This window comes from Lepidochelys kempii, chromosome 27, assembly GCF_965140285.1.
Source record: "Lepidochelys kempii isolate rLepKem1 chromosome 27, rLepKem1.hap1, whole genome shotgun sequence".
In the NCBI taxonomy this organism is placed as follows: domain Eukaryota; kingdom Metazoa; phylum Chordata; order Testudines; family Cheloniidae; genus Lepidochelys; species Lepidochelys kempii.
The window spans coordinates 5,693,439-5,714,705 of NC_136406.1; the positions used below are offsets into that span (position 1 = coordinate 5,693,439).

The following is a 21,267-nucleotide window of genomic DNA, read 5'->3' on the forward strand; positions in this document are numbered from 1 at the left end:
AGCTGGGGCTCCTCCGGCCACAGTGGTGGGGAGGACTCCGGTGGGTGAGGGGGAAAGTGGTGGGGTCTTGGGGGGGAGGGGCAGGGCCAGGGGGCTAGCCTCCCTGAAGGGGGGTGTCACATGCTGCCCATGGAGAACCCTGTGATTCATTCAAACCAAAAGGTTTCCAATCCCCACTGTATAATTACCAAGTGGTTCTTAGTGGGATGCAAACGCATCCCATTAATCAGAGGAGCTGAGGAGGTCCTAGACAGCCAGTGCTGGGAAACAGCAGGACCCCAAGTTCAAGGAAGGATGGAGCTGGCCTCCAAGGAATCTGAGAGAGGAAGTCAGAGAGGAGACCTGGCAGTTCATAACTAAGGTTAAGATTCAGTCATGGGTATTTTTAGGTAAAATATAAAACAGATATATTAACTACAGAAAGATAGATTAAGTGATTATAAATGGTAGGCATAAACGTCAGATGTAGTTTCCTTAAGAAAATGGAAAATGCATGTTTATGCAGTCTAAATCCTAAACTTTTAGTCTAAGCAAGAGTTGAATCAAAAAATGTCTCATCCTGACAGATGGTACCAGCAGGTTACGGTTCATCAATACACAGACTAGAACCACCTTTCCCAGTTCAAAGCCTTTGTCTTCCAGACATTCTTCCAGGTGTTGAGATGGCATGGGGGAGAGGACAAGTAATGATGTCACTGTCTCTCTTTTTATACCTTCTTCTAGCTTGCTAGAGAGATCCCTGCCAGGAAGTGATATGTGCTCTCTCGGAGAAGTCTCTGGGATGGCCAGTGGGAGAGCGAATTCCCTTTAATGGGCCATCAGCACGTGTCTGGCTGGTCCTTTGTTGTAACTGAAAGGTTGGCTGTGGCCATCTCCCAACCTCACAACATATTTCAGTAATGCACATGGCAAAACTTCACAACTTCCCATACAATGACAGCACGTCCAATCCAACAGGATATTAATGCTCAGGATCCTGACACAAGGAAGAAAGGAGAGCAGCAGAATACGAACCCTGGACGTCAGAAAAGCAGACTTTGACTCCCTCAGGGAACAGATGGGGAGGATCCCCTAGGAGGCTAAAATGCAGGAGAAAGGAGTCCAGGAGAGCTGGCTGTATTTTAAAGAAGGCTTTTGAGAGCACAGGAACAAACCATCCCGATGTGCAGAAAGAATAGCAAATATGGCAGCTGTCCAGCTTGGCTTAACAGTGAAATCTTCAGTGAGCTTAAACACAAAAAAGAAGCTTACAAGAAGTGGAAACTTGGACAGATGACAAGGGAGGAGTATAAAATATTGCTTGAGCATGCAGGGGTGTAATCAGGAAGGCCAAAGCACAATTGGAGTTGCAGCTAGCAAGAGATGTTAAGAGTAACAAGAAGGGTTTCTACAGGTATGTTAGCAACAAGAAGAAGTTCAGGGAAAGTGTAGGACCCTTACTGAATGCTGGAGGCAACTTAGTGACAGATGATGTGGAAAAAGCTGATGTACTCAATGCTTTTTTTGCCTCGATCTTTACAGACAAGGTCAGCTCCCAGACTGCTGCACTGGATAGAACAGTATGGGGAGGAGGTGAGCAGCCCACAGTAGTGAACGAACAGGTAAGGACTATTTAGAAAAGCTGGACATACACAAGTCCATGGGACCGGATGCAATGCATCCGAGGGTGCTGAGGGAGTGGGCTGATGTGATTGCAGAGCCATTGGCCATTATCTCTGGAAACTCATGGTGATCATGGGAGGTCCTGGATGACTGGAAAAAGGCAAATATCGTGCCCATCTTTAAAAAAGGGAAGAAGGAGAATCCAGGGAACTACAGGCCACACCTCCATCCCCAGAAAAATCATGGAGCAAGTCCTCAAGGAATCCATTTTGAAGCACTTGGAGGAGAGGAAGGTGATCAGGAACAGTCAATATGGATTCACCTAGGGCAAGGCATGCCTGACCAACCTGATTGCCTTCTATGATGAGATAACTGGCTCTGGATATGGGGAAAGCGGTGGACGTGATATTGCTTGACTTTAGCAAAACTTTTGATACAGTGTCCCACAATATTCTTGCCAGCAAGTTAAAGAATTACAGATTGGATGAATGGACTATAAGGTAGTTAGAAAGCTGGCTAGATTGTTGGGCTCAATAGATAGTGATCATTGGCTCCATGTCTAGTTGGCAGCTGGTATCAAGCGGAGTGCCCAACTGGTCGGTCCTGGGGCCAGTTTTGTTCATCATCTTTATTAATGATCTGGATGATGGGATGGATTACACCCTCAGCAAGTTCGCGGATGACACTAAGATGGGGGGAGAGGTAGATACACTGGAGGGTAGGAATAGGGTCCAGAGTGACCCAGACAAACTTGAGGATTGGGCCAAAAGAAATCTGATGAGGTTCAACAAGGACAAGTGCAGAGTCCTGCACTTAGGAAGGAAGAATCCCATGCACCGCTACAGGCTGGGGACCGACTGGCTAAGCGAGAGTTCTGCAGAAAAGGACGTGGGGATTACAGTGGATGAGAAGCTGGATATGAGTCAACAGTGTGCCCTTATTGCCAAGAATACTAATGGCATATTGGGCTGCATTAGTAGGAGCATTGCCAGCAGATCAAGGGAAGTTATTATTCCCCTTTATTCAGCACTGGTGAGGCCACATGTGGAGTATTGCATCCAGTTTTGGTCCCCCCCACCCACAAATTGGAGAGAGTCAAGCGGAGGGCAATGAAAATGAACTGGGGCAATGGCTTATGAGGAGAGGCTGAGGGCACAGGGCTTATTTAGTCTGCAGAAGAGAAGAGTGAGGGGGGATTTGGTAGCAGCCTTCAACTACCTGAAAGGGGGTTCCAAAGAGGATGGATCTAGACTGTTCTCAGTGGTAGCAGATGACAGAACAAGGAGCAATGGTCTCAAGTTGCAGTGGGGGAGGTCTAGGTTGGATATTAGGAAACACTATTTCACTAGGAAGGTGGTGAAGAACTGGAATGGGTTTCCTAGTGAAGTGGTGGAATCTCCATCCTTAGAGGTTTTTAAGTTCAGGCTTGACAAAGCCCTGGCTGGGATGATTTAACTGGGAATTGGTCCTGCTTTGAGCAGGGGGTTGGACTAGATACCTCCTGAGGTCTCTTCTAACCCTAATCTTCTATGATCAAGACTTTTAAAATGATACCCTACAGGGTATACTTTATACAAAATGGATCATAATTATATGACAGCAGTGAATATGCGGGTTCCAGGGTGCTTACTTTGAGGCACACAGTGTCACAGAATCATTTCAGATACTGCAAACGCCACAATCCCACCATTGAGGAAGAAGGCTGTGGTGGTTAAAAAAAAAAAAATGACCTGGTTTAGAGGGAAAGTGAAGGCTGCTTTAAAAAACTTTAAAAATATATATAACAAATGGAAGAAGGGGAAATTAATAGTAAATAATATAAATCAGAATTTAGGAAAGGTATAAAGTGGATAAGGGAAACAAAGAGACACAAGGAGAAATTTATGGCCAGCAATGTTGAGCACAATAAGAAGGATTTTAAAAATAAAATTAGAAGAAGAAGAATCCCCTGACAATGGTATTGGTCTATTACTGGATGGAGATGGTAGAATTATGAATAGTAATGCAGAAATGGCAGAAGTATTCAATAAATATTTCTGTTCTGTAGTTGGGGAACAAACAGATATAGTCTCATCATATGGTAATAACACTCTTTCCATTCTACCAGTATCTCTGGAGGACATTAAACAGAAACTACCGAAGTTAGACATTTTTATGGTTTATTTTTCAAAGGTCCAGATAACTTGTATCCAAGAGTTTTAAAAGGAGCTCACAGGACCATTAACATGGATTTTCAATAAGTCTTCCAGCACGGGGTAAGTCCCGGAAGACTAGAAGAAAGCTAACATTGTGCCAATTTTTAAAAAATAAACGAGATGACCCAGGTAATTACAGGCTTGTCAATTTAACGTCGATCCTGGGCAAGAAAATGGAGTGGCTGATCTTGGACTGAATTAATAACGAATTAAAGGAGGGTAATGTAACTAATGCAAATCAATATGGATTTATGGAAATAGATCCTGTCAGAATAACTTGGTATCTTTTTTTATGAGATTATAAGTTTGGTTGATAAAGGTAATAGCCTTGATGGAATACACTTAGACTTCTGAAAAGTGTTTGACTTGGTGCCGCTCAACATTTTCATTAAAAAACTAGAATAATATAAAATTAACAAGGCACACATTGAACGGATTGAAAATTGGCTGAGAGGTCTCACAATGTAACTGTAAACAAAGAATCATTGGCCAGTTTCTGTGGGGTCCTGCAGGGATTGGTTCTTGGCCTTAGGCCTATGCTATTTAACATTTTATCAATGACCTGGAAGAAAACATAAAACTTTCACTGGTAAAGTTTGCAGATGACAAAAAAATTGGAGGAGTGGTAAATAATGGGGAGGACAAGTCAGTGGTAGATGGGGGATTCTATCCTGGGAAGCAACGACTCTGAAAAAGATTTGGGGGTCATGGTGGACAATCCGCTGAACATGGGCTTCCAACATGATGCTGTGGCCAAAAGAGCTAATGTGATCCTGGGCGACATAAACAGGGGAATCTTGAGTGGGAGCAGAGAGGTTATTTAATCTCTGTATTTGGCAATGGTGCAATCACTGCTGGAATCCTGTGTCCAGGTCTGCTGCCCACAATTCAAGAAGGATGTTGATAAATTGGAGAGGGCTCAGAGAAGAACCACGAGAATGAATAAAGGATTAGAAAACCTGCCTTGTAGTGATAGACACAGAGAGCTCAATCTACTCAGGTGAACAAAGGTAAGGTCAAGGGGTGATTTGATCACAGTTTATAAGTATCTATATGGGGAACAAATACTGAATAATGGGCTCCTTGATGTAGCAGAGATCCAATGGCTGGAAGTTGAAGCTAGACAAATCCAGACCGGAATAAGGGGCACATTGCTAACAATTAGGGTGATTAACCATTGGAACAATTTACCAAGGATGGTGGTGAATTCTCTCTTGCTGGCCATTTTAAAATCAGTATTGGCTGTTTTTCTAACAGATCTCTAGGAATTATTTTGGGGAATTTCTCCAGCCTGTGCTCTGCAGGAGGGCAGATGATCACAGTGGCCCTTTCTGGCCCTAGGATCTAGGACTCTCTGCTTTGCTCGGAAAGAAACATTCTTCTGTTTCTCGCCTACAATCCGGCCGGAGCTGAGGGCAGCAGCTTCACTGTAGTTTATCCTTTCGCGGGCATTGATGGCCAGAGACAGACACAGAGAAGCAGCAGCCGCCGCCGCCAAGCCAGCTTGGAACCGCTGCCCGCTCTCCGCTCTGTTCCTCCCCGCCGGGCTGCCTCGCAGGGACTTTCCCCCGCTGGAACCGGCCCCGCTGCCGGGCGAGACCCCCGAGGTCCCCCGCCCCGCCGAGCCGGGCTCCGGGTTCCTCTCTCGGGAGCTGGAGTCACCGAGCGTCACGAACCCCCCTGCGCGGGCCCCACCCGCCGCCGGGCCAATCCGGGGCGGAGCCGCCGCTCCCGCCCCCCCGCAGCCCTTTGTTCCGCCGGGGAGCCATGGCCGGGGCCGGGGGCCCAGCGCGGCGCCTGCTCCGGCCCCGCCGGTCGCGGGGCAGCGAGGTGGGCCGGGGCCGGGGCCGGGGGCAGATCCGGGGTCACGGGGGGCCTCTTGGGGGCAGATCCGGGGTCTCTTGGGGGGGCTCTGGGGGCAGACCCGGGGTCACGGGGGGGGGCTCTGGGGGCAGAACCGGGGTCTCTTGGGGGGGCTCTGGGGGCAGAACCGGGGTCTCTTGGGGGGGCTCTGGGGGCAGATCCGGGGTTGCTGGGCGGCTCTGGGGGCAGATCTCCCCGCGCTCCCCGCAGCCGGGGAAGTAACGGGGTGTCCGGGGCCAGGGGACGGGACGGGGAACGAGCCAGACAAGCCCCGATGCCGGAACAGAGACCAGGGAGCGTCCACACCGGGAGCAGGGGGCGCGGACCCGGCTGGTGAATGGCTCTTAGCCAGGATAGTCCGGGACACACTCTCCTTCCCTCCCGCCCCCAACTGCGGGTGTCCCCAAACTCTGCCCGCAGTCGGGGCTGGACGCATCTGACACTTGCCACTGCCCGAGACACGAGACCGGGCTGGGGGGCCACTGGTCTGAGCCAGTGTGGCCCTTCTGATGGGATCGGGGGGCTGCTTGGAGCTGGGCTCTGGGGTGTGTCCGTGGGGGAGTCAGAGCCAGACTTCGGGATGTGTTGGTGTGAGGGGGCTGTAGATGGGGGGCAGGTTTAAAGCTGGGCCTGGGGGTGTACCAGTGTGTGTGCCGGGGTCAGAGCTGGGTGTTGGGGGGGGTGGTTTGGGGGTTATTTGGTTTGAGGGGGTCCATGTTCAGATCCGGCACTTTGGGTATGTTGGAGATGGAGCTGGGGAAGTTGGGGGAACGTCTGAAGTTAGTTGTTTGGGATGTGGGTGGGGCTGGGGAATGTTTGGGGCTGAGGTTTGGGCTGCACCTGGCACTTCACCAGGGTGTCCTGTGTCTTCCTTGGAAAACCTGGTTCTGCTCTCTCTGCCCCCGTGAGATCTTCCTCGCTGAGGCTGAACTGTATCTGGCAAGAAAGTCGGAGTCCCAGGGGCTCTGCACAGGCACGTACAGGGCAGGTTTGGGCCCTGAAATCTGGGAGCTGTGAGGCCCTTTGGAGCAGTTTGTAACATCCCCCTCCCCACTTCTTGCAGGAGGCACTGGGAGAGCATCTGGCCTGTCTACAAAAAGCCGAGGAGGAGCGGCAAAGCGTGGAGCTGCTGGTAGGTGCCCAGAGCCCCTTTCCCCTCAGGTTTGCCTGGGTCCAGAGTGCCCCGAGTGACAGCTGATGAGGTTCAACAAGGACAAGTACAGAGGCCTGCCCTTAGGATGGAAGAATCCCATGCACCGCTACAGGCTGGGGACTGACTGGCTAAGTGGCAGAAAAGGACCTGGGGATAACAGTGGACAAGAAGCTAGCTATGAGTCAGCAGTGTGCCCGTGTTGCCAAGAAGGCCAACGGCATATTGGGCTGCATTAGTAGGAGCACTGCCAGCAGATGGAGGGAAGTGATTATTCCCCTCTATTCAGCGAGGCCACATCTGGAGTATTGTGTTCAGATTTGGGCCCCCCACTACCAAAAGGATGTGGACAAATTGGAGAGAGTCCAGCGGAGGGCAATGGAAATTATTAGGGAGTTGGGGCACATGACTTATAAGGAGAGGCTGAGGGAACTGGGGTTATTTAGTCCGCAGAAGAGAAGAGTGAGGGGGGATTTGATAGCAGCCTTCAACTATCTGAAGGGGGGTTCCAAAGAGGATGGAGCTCGGCTGTTCTCAGTGGTGGCAGATGACAGAATGGTCTCAAGTTGCAGTGGGAGAGGGCTAGATTGGATATTAGGAAAAACTATTTCACTAGAGGGTGATGAAGCACTGGAATGTGTTACCTAGGGAGGTGGTGGAATCTCCATCCTTAAAGGTTTTTAAGACCCGGCTTGACAGAGCCCTGGCTGGAATGATTTAGTTGGGAATGGTCCTGCTTTGAGTAGAGGGTTTGACTAGATGACCTTGTGAGATCTCTTTGAACCCTAATCTTCTATGATTCTATGATACAGCAAACACAGGGCCCATCCAGCCAGCCTCAGGCAGGAGAACATCCCCACTGGATCCCAGAGAGAGGGCAGGGTCAGATGTGGGAGCAACATGATGTGTTTAGGGTCCAAGAGGCTGCTGTGCAGAAGAGTGTCAGTCTGTGGCCTGGAGAGACCTGCCCAAGGGCTGCTCAGATATTATAATGACCAGGGTTCCTTTCTAGAGCTTAGGGGACACGGGGGAAGGGAAATGTGGGTCGGCAGATGAAGAAGAGTTTGGTTGAGTGCAATTTGATGAGGTTTTGGGAGAAAAGCCCCTCCTGTTAGCCATGGACAGCTCACCCCACCCTCCTTCCTCCACCCTTCCTGGCCTAACTGAACTCCCGTCATCTGCTGCATCAACCCTGTGTTCTGGTAAATAACTCCCCCATCTGCTGGGAGGCACAGTTCTGATTCTCCCCTCTTACCAAGCTGCCCTCTCCCTGGGTTGCAGAAACAGACTGAAGCCGAGCGGCAGAAGATCGTTGCGGAGTGGAAGGAGCTGCGAGGGTTTCTGGAGGAGCAGGAGCAGCTCCTGCTGTCCCAGCTGGAAGAGCTAGCCAGAGCCATTGTCAAGAGAAGGGATGAAGGTGTCTCCAGACTGTCTGGGGAGATTTCCCTTCTGGGAGGGAAGGGGCAGCAGCAGCCGAGGAGCCAATCCCCACAGGTCAGACTGGCTTATGGCAGTGGTAATACGCTGCTTCTCAGCCCTAGACCCCAATGCACCTCACAAGGTGGGGTCAGGAACATTATCCCTATTGTACAAAGGGGAAAGTGAGGCACAGGATGGAACACAGTTCTGCCCACAGTCACACAGTGAGTCTGTGTCAGAGTCAGGGATGGGACCTGGGAGTCCTGGGTCCTGTAACCCCAAGACTGCCTCTCCTGCCCTGTCTGTCTGCATTTGCACTTTGAGGGTGAACTTCCCAGCCCACCCTCTCCCCGCCAGGCCCAAGGTCCCATGTCGTCCCAGGTTAGTGGGTTCAGTGGTGTGAGGGGACTTGGGGGAGCTCTCAGCACTAGGGGGGATATTCTCTTCCTGTAAAGTGCCTGGGGAGAGACTTTCCCCAATGGTGACCTCCTAGCAGGGACTCCTGGGATTGCTGGGGGCAGATGTCCCAGCTGTGGGGAGGGAGATGTCAGCTGTTCTCTGAACGTGAACCCAAGTGTCTGAAATTCCCCAAATACCTGGGGTTCCAGTGGTGACTCCCCTGCAGAGCAGGAGGCCACGCCAGTCTGGGACCGGCCCATTGACAACCTCTTCTTTCTCCCCCTCTGCAGGGTGCGGGATGCACTGAGAGCAGGTACGTCCTGGGCTCCATTTCCCGCATTCGATTGGAAAGCGATGGTTTAGAATTGGAATTCCACTGCCGACGGCGCTTCCCCTGCTGTGACACACTGGCTGAATGCCTGAGATCACGTCTTTCCTTAGTGGCTGCCTCAGGACGGAGAAGAGCCTCTTACTATCTGACAGCTAATGAGGGCTGGCAAACATAGGGCGTGTGGGCCAGACCCAGCCTGGCTCGTGTATTTATGTGACTATGTCACGTGTTCACAGTGTGCAGAATCTCAGCTTCTGTCTTTTTAAAATCGGATTCTAGCCTTCATGGTTGCAAAGAAACCTTCCGAAATGCAAAGGGAGGCGATGCCGCCTTCCTGAGGGCTCGTCTACACTTGAAACGGTGGAGCTGCGCTGCTGCAGTGTTTCAGTGTAGACGCTCCCTATGGCGACGGGAGGGGTTGTCCCATTGGCATAGGTAATTCACCCCCCTGACAGGCAGTAGCTAGGTTGATGGGAGACTTCCTTGTTAGACTTAGCATTGTCTACTGGGGCACTCAAGTTGGCTTATCTGCACTGCTCAGAGGTGTGGATTTTTCGCACCCCTGAGCAATGTAGTTAAGACCACCTAATATTCGAGTGCAGACCAGGCCTGAGTCTGTGAAACAGCCTGAAACCCTGGCTCAGAGATTTGTGAACTCCCCTGGCCCATGTGAATCTCATTGGTGTGTCAGCTGTAATGATGTCACTTGAAGGTCAACGTTAAACATTCCACTGCTGATCTCTTGAGCGGAGGGGATGGGAGTGAAGCCCTTGAGAGGTAGGAATAGGGAGTTTCTCTAAGGAGGAAAGAACAGAGGAGAGACACACAGACAAGGATGAGAGAGGGAGGAGGATTGGGAAGGCAGGGAAACAAAGGGTAGCAATAGCAGAAGTGGCGGTTTTCCCATTGAGTGAAAAAAGTTGTGACAATGAAGTACTTTATAAAGAACAGTAATTAAAAGATTTCTACATAAGGGGCAGATTCCCCCCTTGATCTTTGTGCCTGGGTGTCCCCAGTTTATGACCTAGCTGAAGGACAATGATAAAAAGTGGGATACAGTGCTCTCCACCAATGGGGCTGACACCCCTGGGGTCACTGCTTTGGCTGAAGTTCTCAGGGCTTTTGGCATTAAATAGTCCAAGTTAAATCCCTGGGGAAGATCTGGGCTCTGTGGCCGCTGTGAGCACATGGGACACGCCCACTCTTTCGTCTCTCCTCTCCTCCCTTTCCACATATCCCAATGCTGGTGCCCCTTGTTACTGGAATAACCTAGGGTGGAGGTGGCTCAGCACCCCAGCGTGTTCCAGAGAGGGCACCAGAACCTGTCTCCATTCTGTGCCTCAGTGGCTTCCCACATCCCATGTCTCTGGGCCCATGGAGAGCACAGAGCTATGGGCGGGTGACATCACAGATGATAAAGCTCAGATGCAGGTTTCCCAGAGTTTGGGGGCTTCTGGGATTGGAGATCGGACCCATGTCTCACCCTTCCTGCTTTCCTCAACAGGGAGGATGGGCCGTTTCAGAAGCCAGAGCCGGGGTTTGCGGAGCTGGAGAAGAGACTCAGCGATTTCTCTCTGAAAAGTGCCATCCTGCAGGAGGTGCTGCTGGGATTCAAAGGTGAATTGGAGTTTGCAGCAGCGTCCCTTCTAGTTAGAGGGATCCTCGCCGTGGGGAGGAGTCAGGGCTATAGTGATGTCGCTGACCCTGGGCTCCGTCTCACAGCCCCAGCTCAGGGAGTTGCCCTTCCCCATGCGAGTAGCCCTGTGGGGCTGGCTCTGCCTGAGTTATCAGCCTCGCTCTGGGTCACCATCTCATAATGAAAAGCAGGCACGTTAGTAACCAATAGGAATATGCCCATGAACGCGAGGGCCTGGATTCTCACCTCTCCCATCCTCTCCTTCCCCAGAGACTCTGCGACTAGAGCTGGAGAACAACACAGGTACGTTTCTGTCTCTGATGGGGAGGTTTCAGACCAAGAACCGTGTTAGCGGCAGGGGATTGCTGCCTCCAGCCCGAGATAAACCTGAAAGCGGTGGAACAGTGACATCACTCCTGCGGTGATGTCTGGTGGGGGTCAGAGTGAATCCTGAGCTGACAGGCACAGTTCCCTTTGAGGAAAGGAACAAGAACCTGAGTGGTGTGAAATGGGGAGACAAGGCTGAAACATCCATACACGGGGCAGTCTGCAGTTTTAATGAGCGACTGAAAAAGGCCACAGGGCGGCCGCAGAGTCTCAGGAGTGAGGGACTGGAACCAAGCTATCCCTTGTCTAGACTGATGCTGAATGAGACATGGGGCTGCTATACTGTGTACAGACTGGCTGTGGAAGGGAAGAGAGCACTGAGATGTATAGGGGCTTATCCTGAAAGAGGAGGGGGCTTCGCTAGTGGAGATCAGTGTTTCTCACACTTCACATTGGCGATTCTTTGTCCGAGGTAAGGAATTTTTGCAACTTTCTTGCATTTACTCTAAAAGTAAGAACAGACCTATGGAAGGGTGTTCACCCTTCATGGTATGTGTTTCAAGAGGCTGAGAGAGAATCCCTGACCTTGAGGGATAAGAGTGCGCAGGGGCAATGAGATTTTCTTTATTTCCTGGCCCTCATGACTGTCTTTCCTGAGCCACCTGGGGGCCATGCCCCATCAGATGAGAAACACTGGACCAGGTTTTATATCCCTATTGGCTATGAATAGGAAGAGAGCGCTACATTGTATATGGACCAAATCTGGGTGAGCAGCTAGCTACTATAGCACATGTGGACTGACCCTGGGAACTACTGATTCCAATAAAACCCACTGTTCATAATCTTTTCCTTACTTATGAAACCCGACTGAATTCAGGCAGGTTGCAGCTGTGCACAGTAACCCTTTCACTGCTGTGTCCCTATCACAGCCAGAGATCCTGAAACCAGCAGAATGGTTAGGAGAGATGGGGACGAGGCAGAAAGTTTGGAGCCAAAATGGCATTCGCTGCTGTTAGCATTTGCAGGAGAGTGAAGGAACCCAGGAATAGAGGGTGGCCCAGTCGTCCAGCCAGAGGGAGGGGAGAGGGCGAAGGAAATAGAAAGGGTGATAGGAGAGAGACGCTGAAGGAGAAACTAAATGGAAAAAAACATCATTAATGCAGAGGCCTGGTGACAGCACCTGCCCTTCCAGAATGCTGAGTTCAGCAAAACTGAAAAGTTCTGCAGCCCAGGAAATGGAGAGTTAAGGTGAATGTCCACACAACCCATCTCTTCCCCCCTGGAGCTGGCAGGTCCTTTGTTATTGTTGGCCTGTACTCCAGCTGCATTCATTGCATTAGGAGTAGCTGTTCTTGTGACCCGGTGTGCTTGGGGCAGCCCTCACTGAAAATGTCAAAGTCAGGGCAGGCTGCAAAAAGAAGAGCAGATTCCCCCAAAACTGGTGGTTCTCACTGAAGTTAGATTCACCAACCAGTCGCAAACTGCTCCTGATTCCCCACGCTGGTTACCAAGAAGCTAAAAAAGAAATCGCTCAGCCCCCTTTACTGCATTCCAGTCCTCTGGCTCCGCTCACTATGCAAAATGTTCTTCTGACCCCCAAAGGGCCAGCCACATTGCCATGTCAATATTAGTTTGGATCTTACCCAAAATACCATGCTGCCAGCCAATCCTTTAGTGTCTAAAACTAAAGGTTTATTGTAAAACAAGAAGAGAGCTGTTAAATGATAAAGCAGTCAGATACATACGAGACTTCAAAGTCCATATATCAGGTTCTGAGCAGTATTGGTAAGTTTTCCGGCTTGAAAGTCCCTCTGGAACAGATCCTCAGCTTGGATGGGTCATTCAGTCCTTTGTTCAGAGCTTCATTTGTAGAATAGTTACTCCAGAGGTAAGAAGCAGGAATGAAGACAAAATGGAGAAGATGTAGCCCCACCCTTTATATTCCTTTTGCCATGTGGCTGGTACTTCCTTTGTCCCAAACACAGACTTCACAATATATGGCATGGAAAAGCCTTAGAGTTCTCTGGCCATAGGCCTGCCCCTACATGTCTTGCTGACTCATAAGGTGTAGTCCCTGGCCTTTTTAATGGGTTCATTGTACAGCTGATGTCCCTTGATAGCCCATCAAGCAGGCTTAGTTCTGATGCCATTCTGTCTGAGGGTGTCACCCAGAAACACAACACAAATTTTGAAATACAGATGTACCATACAGATCTAGAACACAATACAAAGGTGATACAGACATATAAACAAGATGATTGTACTTTGCAAATCCCTGACACCTTACACAGCATATCTGGCACAATTCATTGCAACTTTAAAATATTGGTAATAACAGTATCAAGTGTCTCACAGTTCCATCCAGAGTGGCAGTACTGAGTGGTGGAGGTGTGTGTTGGAGGAGCTCGGCAGCACAGTCATTGTGTTATGAGGTGATCTGGGGAGCTGTGGCTCTCTGGGGGTGGGGGGGAAGGGGGATGAGCCCCTCTCCCTAACCTGTGGGATATGAGGAAAGAGGTCTGTGTGGACCTTGAGAGATCTAGCATGCCTGATTTTAGCACTGCATTGTCACTGGCAGGGCACAGGGGCCATCTTGCCATGGGGTGTGTCAGCAGTTAGGGGAGAGATGTGTGTGGTGTGGGTTTAATGAAGGGGAAGTCAATGGTAATTGTGCACACCGGGGCTCTAAAGGGGCTGAAGGAGTTGTATCACTGAGTAGGTATGGTGCTCTCCTGCGGGGCAGGCGAAGTGTAGGGAGCTCCTGGTCCATACAGGGCCAAGGCAGAATGCGTGATGGGTGCATGGGGCCGTCAATCAAAGAGTGCAGAGTTCGGCTGTGTGGGCCGGTACCATAACTCTATTTGTTGGTTTTCGTGAGTTGGACTTGGCTGAACTCGATGTTCTGGAAGGGGCCGGGCACTGGTAGGCTGGGGAGGGCAAGGTTTGGGGCAAAGAGCTCCTGGGAGCTGGGAGGACTGTGGGGATGGGGTTACTGTAGAGCAGGTGCTCTGGAGGTCCGAGGAGGGCTGGACAATGGGAGGCATTCAGGACAGGAGCTCTGAGGAGCTGGCAGGCTGGTGGTGCTGTGAGCAAAGGGAGGGCATGTACTGCAGGCAGTGGTGGTGCTGGTGGGGGGGAAGGGAATTTTTGTGGGGCATGAGCACGTGGGAGTGGGGAAGCCTGGAATAGTGGGAGGGTGGGGTGGAAAGCGGTGGAGGACCTGGAAGCGAAGGGGGTTGGGGCCAGGGGAGGAGAACACAAGGAGCAGGTGCTGTGGTCCCAGGATGTGAGGAGGGCTGGGGGCGGGCCGGGGAGTGTGGAGGAATAAGACTAATGGCCACCAGGGAGGGAGGGCAGGTTGGGAGGGATCTGGGGCTGGGGGAGTCCCAACCCATGAACACAGAATCCCTGCCCGAGCCCCGTTGCTTTGGAGCCTACCCTCCATTTTCTTTAGTCCACTTTCACTTTCTTTTACGTATTTTTTATATTGTCATAACTCTTGTCCTCCCCCTGCACCCCTCGTCCCTACCCACTGAAACCCTGGACACCATTCCTGCATTTCCTCCCTGCCATGGGACAACCCCTTCTCCGGCATAAAGGGGCACTTTCTTGGTGATGTCACAGGATGGTAGTGAGACTTCTGGGGACTCAGAGGATCTCGCTTCCCACTCCCCATCTGCAGCAGCCACAATCTCTCTTCCCTGCAGGCTCCTTGGATCTTTGAGCTGGTCTCTCCTTAGGTCATGTGGCCTGAGTTTTATTTCTTGCATTCTCCTTTTCCGGAATAATTACAGTTTGTTTCTCCCAAATTAGTGTCTAATTCCCCGGCCCTCTCCCCACCCTGGGGGATTTTCATACTCTCTCCCATTACACGTAACTCAGTAGAGTCCGTAATTCCCCAACATTCAATTTCTTGAAGTCTAATAACCCTGAGCTGCTGCATTTGATGTTGACGACATTCCTCACGCATGCGGACCCAGCCAGCCCAATGGTCCCCATCTCCTGAGGCCTCTCGTTGTCACTGGGCACCTCTGTTGGTGCAAAGCGCAGCCAGGGCCACTCCTCTGTCTGCAGTCTTCTCTTTCTGCGACATACAGTTGCCTTCTGTGTGTTTTAGGATCCCCTTGATGACAAGTGTCTGGCTGGGTGTGTTCCCAGCAGAGATGCAGGTGGTTAAATTCCCCCATTAGCAGTGTCCTGCAGCTTGGGGCACCTGGATTTCGCTGCTTTAAAATGAGCTTGGATTAAACGCACAACACATTGTTTGTGACAAATGTCCCACAAATTCACCTGCTCTCCCTTGTTTTCTTTTCCCCTGAGCAGGGTTTCCAGTTTCCAAACCTGATGATGTCTCCCAGCTGGAACAAGGGGAAGAGCCATGGGTCCAGGGCCTCCAGGACTCAGAGGAAAAAGAGATCCAGGGAGGTGCCTGCAGGGGTAGGAATCAGTTAAACTAACTCAAAACTTCTTGGTATCTGAAGAAAAGAGTGGGATTCCCTACAAAGCCCTTGTGAACTCTAATCAGGGTTGTCCACAGCATGTGATGCATCCTCATGAAGGAGGTCACAGCTTCCCACCCATCCTCACTGACACAGGGCAGTAGTTCCCTCCTGAGTCTCCCTTCCTCCTGAGTGTTTGCATGGGATGGGTCTCCTCTCTCTTCTCTGGGGAAAGATGGGAGGGGTTCAGCTCCTGGGTTGTTTATTTGCATCTCTCCAGCAATTACTGTAGTTTGTTTCCCCCTTTTCCCATCCCCTATCTGAGGTTTCCTTTCTGCCTAGCACCTGGAATAACTCATGCCTGGATTCTCTCTCTCTATCCCAGCAAGTGAAGGGACAGTAAGTAAGAACAAGCAGGAGAATTCTCAGCAGAAAGATCACGAGCAAGAGGAACCACCCGGGATGTTTTCAGAAAGATTTGAAGGGAATGTTCACTGGAGTTGTGAGCGGAGAAAAGGGCATGAGAGTCAGCACTGGCCAGAGAGGCAGCCGGGGGATTGTCGGGGAAGTGGCAAGGACCTCCAGGAAACCACAGCCCAGCAGAGAATCCCCACAGGAGAGAGAAAAAACACCTGCACTGAGTGTGGGAAAACCTTCAGTAGTCGCTCAAACCTTATTACACACTGGAGAATCCACACAGGGAACAGACCATATAAATGCTCAGAGTGTGGAAAAAGCTTCAATCAGCGTTCAAACCTTATTAAACATTGGAGAATCCACACGGGAAATAGACCCTTTAAATGCCATGACTGTGGGAAAAGCTTCACTGACAGCTCAAACCTTACTCAGCATCAGAGAACCCACGTGGGGGAGAGACCCTACAGATGCTCAGAGTGCGGGAAAAGCTTCACTCGGAGCTCAGACCTTATTAGACATGAGACAATCCACACGGGAGACAGACCCTTTAAATGCTCCAAGTGCGGGAAAAGTTTCAACGACCGCTCAAACCTTATTACGCATCAGAGAACCCACATGGGGGAGAGACCTTATAGGTGCTCAGAGTGCGGGAAAAGCTTCAGTGTGAGTTCCAGCCTTATTACACATTGGAGAATCCATACAGGAGAGCGACCCTATGAATGCTGTGAGTGTGGGAAAAGCTTTACTCGGAGCTCAGACCTTATTAGACATGAGACAATCCACACGGGAGACAGACCCTTTAAATGCTCCAAGTGTGGGAAAAGCTTCAATGACCGCTCAAACCTTATTAGACATCAGAGGATCCACAAAGGACAGTAGACCCACTGACTAAGGCTGGCCAAAGATACCCTTGCTAATTCCCACATAGAGACCTTTAAGGCTGTTTGCACCAGTTGTGTTACCGCAGTCTCTCAGCTGCCCCACTTTTGCCTTTTGCAGCTCACCCTTTGGGGTGAATCGCAGGGCCCCTTCTATCAGCTCTTTTGTCCTGGTAGTGGAGGGAATGGTATGCCTCACCTGCCAGGAATGTCCATCAGCCCCGGGTGGGGAGATAAGGGTGACCTCGACTATCTACACTGAGATATAATCTACTTAGGCCGTGTCTCCACTAGGATTTTCCATGGAGATAATTAGCTCAGGTTAACTATCCTGATGTAAAACATAACTATTCTTGCAGTGCAGCCATAGCCCACAGTGGCAAGCATTATCTAGCATGTTCCTCCTTGATCTGACTTAACCTCCATCACTTTTCCTAGCCTAGACAAACCCTGGGCATCACGGTCCCCCCACAGTCAGCAGAGTGATTGTCAGAGGCATTGAGTTCCCCCTTGGAGACAGATTGGTTATGTCTACACTCCAAAAACTCCTGCAGTAGCAAGTCTTAGAGCCTGCCTGGATCTACATGCGTGGGCGTAAGCTACAGATCTAAAAATAGCCAAGGAAACAGCTGAGGCTGGAGCTTGGGCTCTGAAGCCTGGGGACAGGGCTTTTAGCGCTGTAGCATGAACCGGAGTCGAGAGACCCAGGATCTGAGATTCACTGCCACTTCTTTATTTAGCAGTGTAGACATATCCATAGAGTTTATCCTGCCTGCATTCTGCCCCTCCTCGCAGACCTGAAGCAGGAATTTGAATGAATCCCAAACACCAAGTAATTGTTCTGTGCTTTAATCTGTGTTTCCCTCAACTGGCAAAGCTGCTTCTGTGCTTTTTTCTGCTAAACTGGGATTGTTGCTGATGGGAAGTTTGGCTATTTTTCTCCATTACAATGATGCTAAAACTTCTGAAAATATCATGATTCAAAAATAATGAGATGGTGCTGAGTGAAGCACATTTGGGTGGATCAGAGGACAACAAAATGGGAGAATCTGTTGTCCTGATTTGAGTCATCAGGTATAGCCTGCTCTGGAATTTTAGTTTATATGAAACTAAAAGTGTCTTATACCCCTTGGTATTGTCAGTTTCTCTCTCTTTTCTGAAGACCATTTAATCACATAACTGGATGGCAGTTTTGTTAAACGGAACATAGCTCGGATTTAGTGGGGACTTTGAGACAAATGACCATTGGCTAAAATAGTCATTTCTTTCTTTTTGTTTTTTCCTTGCCCTTCCATGATGATGTGGCCCATGGGGGATGTTCACATGCAGTTCAGTCATCAGGAGAGGTCACGCTTCAACCTATTGGTCATGCTACCATGGAAACAGTAGTGTTTTAAAATCTCTACTCTGAGATGGTAAATAACAGTACACCCCAATCTGTGCAGCTAACTGAAGTAACTGACTACAATCGCACCCATGTTCCGCTGGTTAAGGCGGTATCATTTCCAATGGTCTGGGAAGAGAATTGCAGAGTAAGTGACTTGGAACTAGGAAAAATAACCGTATATTTGGTTCCCAAAGTTGTTGTGGCCCAGGCCCTTCACATTACTTTTGAAGATGTTTCCTTCCTAATCAGGTATGTTGCCTATGTTTTGGGAAACACTGTCCCCATCTGTGTGGATGTGGAGAAAATGGAAGTGGCATTTTTGCTGAACTTACCCTTTGTACAGGTTGCAAATGTGTATAAAATGAACTCCGTGTTGAATGTGAGGTAGTTGCGAAATAGTGATTTTTGAACAGATACCCCACTTCTGGTGGCTTGCAGGGATTCTGATGCAGTCCATAATTTAGACCTGTGCCATCAGATTAAAGAAACAAATTGGATATGTTTGGAGAAGTCTTTCCTCAGTAACACTACTGAGATTTTGGGTGGTTTGGTAAAGGATTCTGCTCCAGAGAAGTGTAAATTTACCCTGATCAAGGCCAAGGATTTGGCAAGCACTCAGTAATAGCAGGTACCACTGGTTGGTTTTCATCCCAGGGAAGGACTCTACGGTGGTCTATAGCCCAGGTAAAACTATGTTTAGAATACCTTTCCCTAGGTTAATGGCACTGAGTAAGGTCCCTGAGGATGCCATAGTTAAACTGGGAACAATTGGCCGTTACCATTTGGAGCCAAAGTTTCAAGAGGCAAAGAAAGAAGCCTTCAAAGGACATTCCTTCCTCATGGATCCCAGTCTGGCTCCCTCGGTGGACAACAAGGACTTTCATGCTGTGTAAGTGATGATAACCAATGAGGGAATAGATATGTCAGATTCCCAAGTGCAGACAGCCAGATACATAAATGTTGATTCTCTGCTTTTGTCTCTTAGTTTTGCCCGGGTGTTTTGTGCATCACTTCTCCTTCATGTCCTGCTAATTTGAAAGATTAGAAAGTGTGAAAATAGAGTAGAGGTGCTTGTTCTCATGATGCAGACCTTCCCACATAGTGTGAGGCCCCTTTTACCAACACTGATAGCAGAAGACCAAGAGATAAATGAATTCAAAGAAGTGGAAGACACCTATGTTGACACAGAATGCAATTTTACCTGGGATTCACTTGGTAGAACTGGAAATTAAGAGAAAACTAACACATATAAGATTTTGTAATCTTTGAATATGTTATTGTTACCAATGAAAATGAAATTAAACATGAAGTTAATTATTGGTTAAAGAGTAAGACACTGATTTTGTGATAACCCAAATTATACTGGAACACTGCAATTTTACATTAGTTCCCTTTTAGTATAGGAAAGGGTGACTAATCTTTTAAAGTATATTTGATGTAAGATACATCCTTTGGACTAATGAGTTTTGAAGAAAAACCTCACTTCAAAGGTTGGAGTGGAGGAATACGAGAGAGAAATAGTGTGTATGAGAGTACAGACCCAGTGTTTTACTTCAAATGGAATTTATGTCGATGCTCTAAAGCAAATTTTCTGTTAAGTGGAAAATTGCTTAAGAAGACAAGTAGTGTAATCTTTTACCCAGTTAGTCTGTAGGGGTCATTGAGTTCCCCACTTCTCTTGTTCGCAAAGCAAAGGCATGACATCTGTCATGAGATGTGATGCTTTCTCAGGGTGTCCAGAACTGTAAGTCACCCCTCTGCATCTGCTGGTGCTAACCAAAGTGACAACTCCTTGCCACTCCAGTTTGTTAGCCAGCCCCATAGATTCCACAGGATGCCACCAGTCCTAATTTTGCCTGGCAGGTTAACCCTTATTGTACTTCAGTCCCCAAACTCTCCAGAAGCATCTCCCTGTAGCCTCTAACCCTGGTCACTGTCACAATTACCAAGTTCGCTGTCTCTAGAGAGATGTACTACCATTTTGCGTTATTTAACCAGGAATTCATAGATTCATAGATATTAAGGTCAGAAGGGACCATTATGATCATCTAGTCTGACCTCCTGCAGGCCACAGAATCTCACCCACCCACTCCTGCGATAAACCTCTCACCTATGTCTGAGCTATTGAAGTCCTCAAATCATGGTTTAAAGACTTCAAGGAGCAGAGAATCCTCCAGCAAGTGACCCGTGCCCCATGCTACAGAGGAAGGCGAAAAACCTCCAGGGCCTCTTCCAATCTGCCTGGAGGAAAATTCCTTCCCAATCCCAAATATGGCATCAGCTGAACCCTGAGCATATGGGCAAGATTCACCAGCCAGATACCCAGGAAAGAATTCTCTATAGTAACTCCGATCCCACCCAATCTAACATCCCATCACAGGCCATTGGGCCTATTTACCATGAATATTTAAAGATCAATTAATTGCCAAAATCGTATTATCCCATCATACCATCTCTTCCATAAACTCATCGAGTTTAATCTTAAAGCCAGATATGTCTTTTGCCCCCACTGTTTCCCTTGGAAGGCTATTCCAAAACTTCACTCCTCTGATGGTTAGAAACCTTCATCTAATTTCAAGTCTAAACTTCCCGATGATCAGTTTATATCCATTTGTTCTTGTGTCCACATTGGTACTGAGCTTAAATAATTCCTCTCCCTCTCCGGTATTTATTCCTCTGATATATTTATAGAGAGCAATCATCTCTCCCCCCAACCTTCTTTTGGTTAGGCTAAACAAGCCAAGCTCCTTGAGTCTCCTTTCATAAGACAGATTTTCCATTCCTCAGATCATCCTATAATAGCACTGTCGTGCTTATGATACAAAAATAAGATTATTAACCAAGGACAGAAATTTAAGGGATATTAAGAACAATAGAGACAGAAATGGTTACAAATCAAACAAGCATAACATGCTTCTAAGTGACTAAAACTTAACAAGCTAAAATCCTTGACTAAAATAAGTTTCTAACTAAAGAAACCTTTTAGCATTACCCACTGTGGTGGAATACACCCCTGCACGCTATTGTAATAATCTTTGTACAAGATGAACATTCATAATTTGTTGCCTAGTAATATCATGGTAGAGTGCATATAGTACCATTATATGTAAAGTTATGAACATAAAAATCGTGTCTGACGTGCATTTCCCAGGTGAGTTTGGGGAGTGGTTAAATCAGTTTCTCAAAGATAAAGGGCAAGCGAGGCGTCAACAAAGCTGACGGAC

The 21,267-nt window shown here is 48.8% G+C and overlaps 1 protein-coding gene across 2 annotated transcripts; it reads left to right on the plus strand.

The window, feature by feature from the left end:
* Window positions 1-5,522: 5,522 nt before the first annotated feature.
* LOC140903794 (uncharacterized) lies at window positions 5,523-19,362 on the plus strand. Of its 2 annotated transcripts, none has more exons than XM_073325604.2 (8): window positions 5,523-5,627; window positions 6,724-6,792; window positions 8,092-8,304; window positions 8,919-8,941; window positions 10,464-10,576; window positions 10,866-10,898; window positions 15,246-15,359; window positions 15,747-19,362. In XM_073325604.2, the coding sequence occupies exons 1-8, from the start codon at window positions 5,565-5,567 to the stop codon at window positions 16,655-16,657; spliced, it is 1,539 nt and encodes a 512-aa protein (XP_073181705.2). In that variant the 5' UTR covers window positions 5,523-5,564; the 3' UTR covers window positions 16,658-19,362. The 2 variants fall into 2 exon arrangements, with proteins under 2 accessions (XP_073181705.2, XP_073181706.2); XM_073325605.2 differs by having other exon boundaries at window positions 8,098-8,304.
* Window positions 19,363-21,267: the final 1,905 nt, after the last annotated feature.

Bases quoted from the DNA above. Each gene is read 5' to 3' on its own strand.
- LOC140903794 (XM_073325604.2), top strand. From the start codon at position 5,565: ATGGCCGGGGCCGGGGGCCCAGCGCGGCGCCTGCTCCGGCCCCGCCGG. The intron at 5,628-6,723 runs GTGGGCCGGGGC...CACTTCTTGCAG, and splicing joins GCCGGTCGCGGGGCAGCGAG to GAGGCACTGGGAGAGCATCT. The intron at 6,793-8,091 runs GTAGGTGCCCAG...CCTGGGTTGCAG, and splicing joins GGCAAAGCGTGGAGCTGCTG to AAACAGACTGAAGCCGAGCG.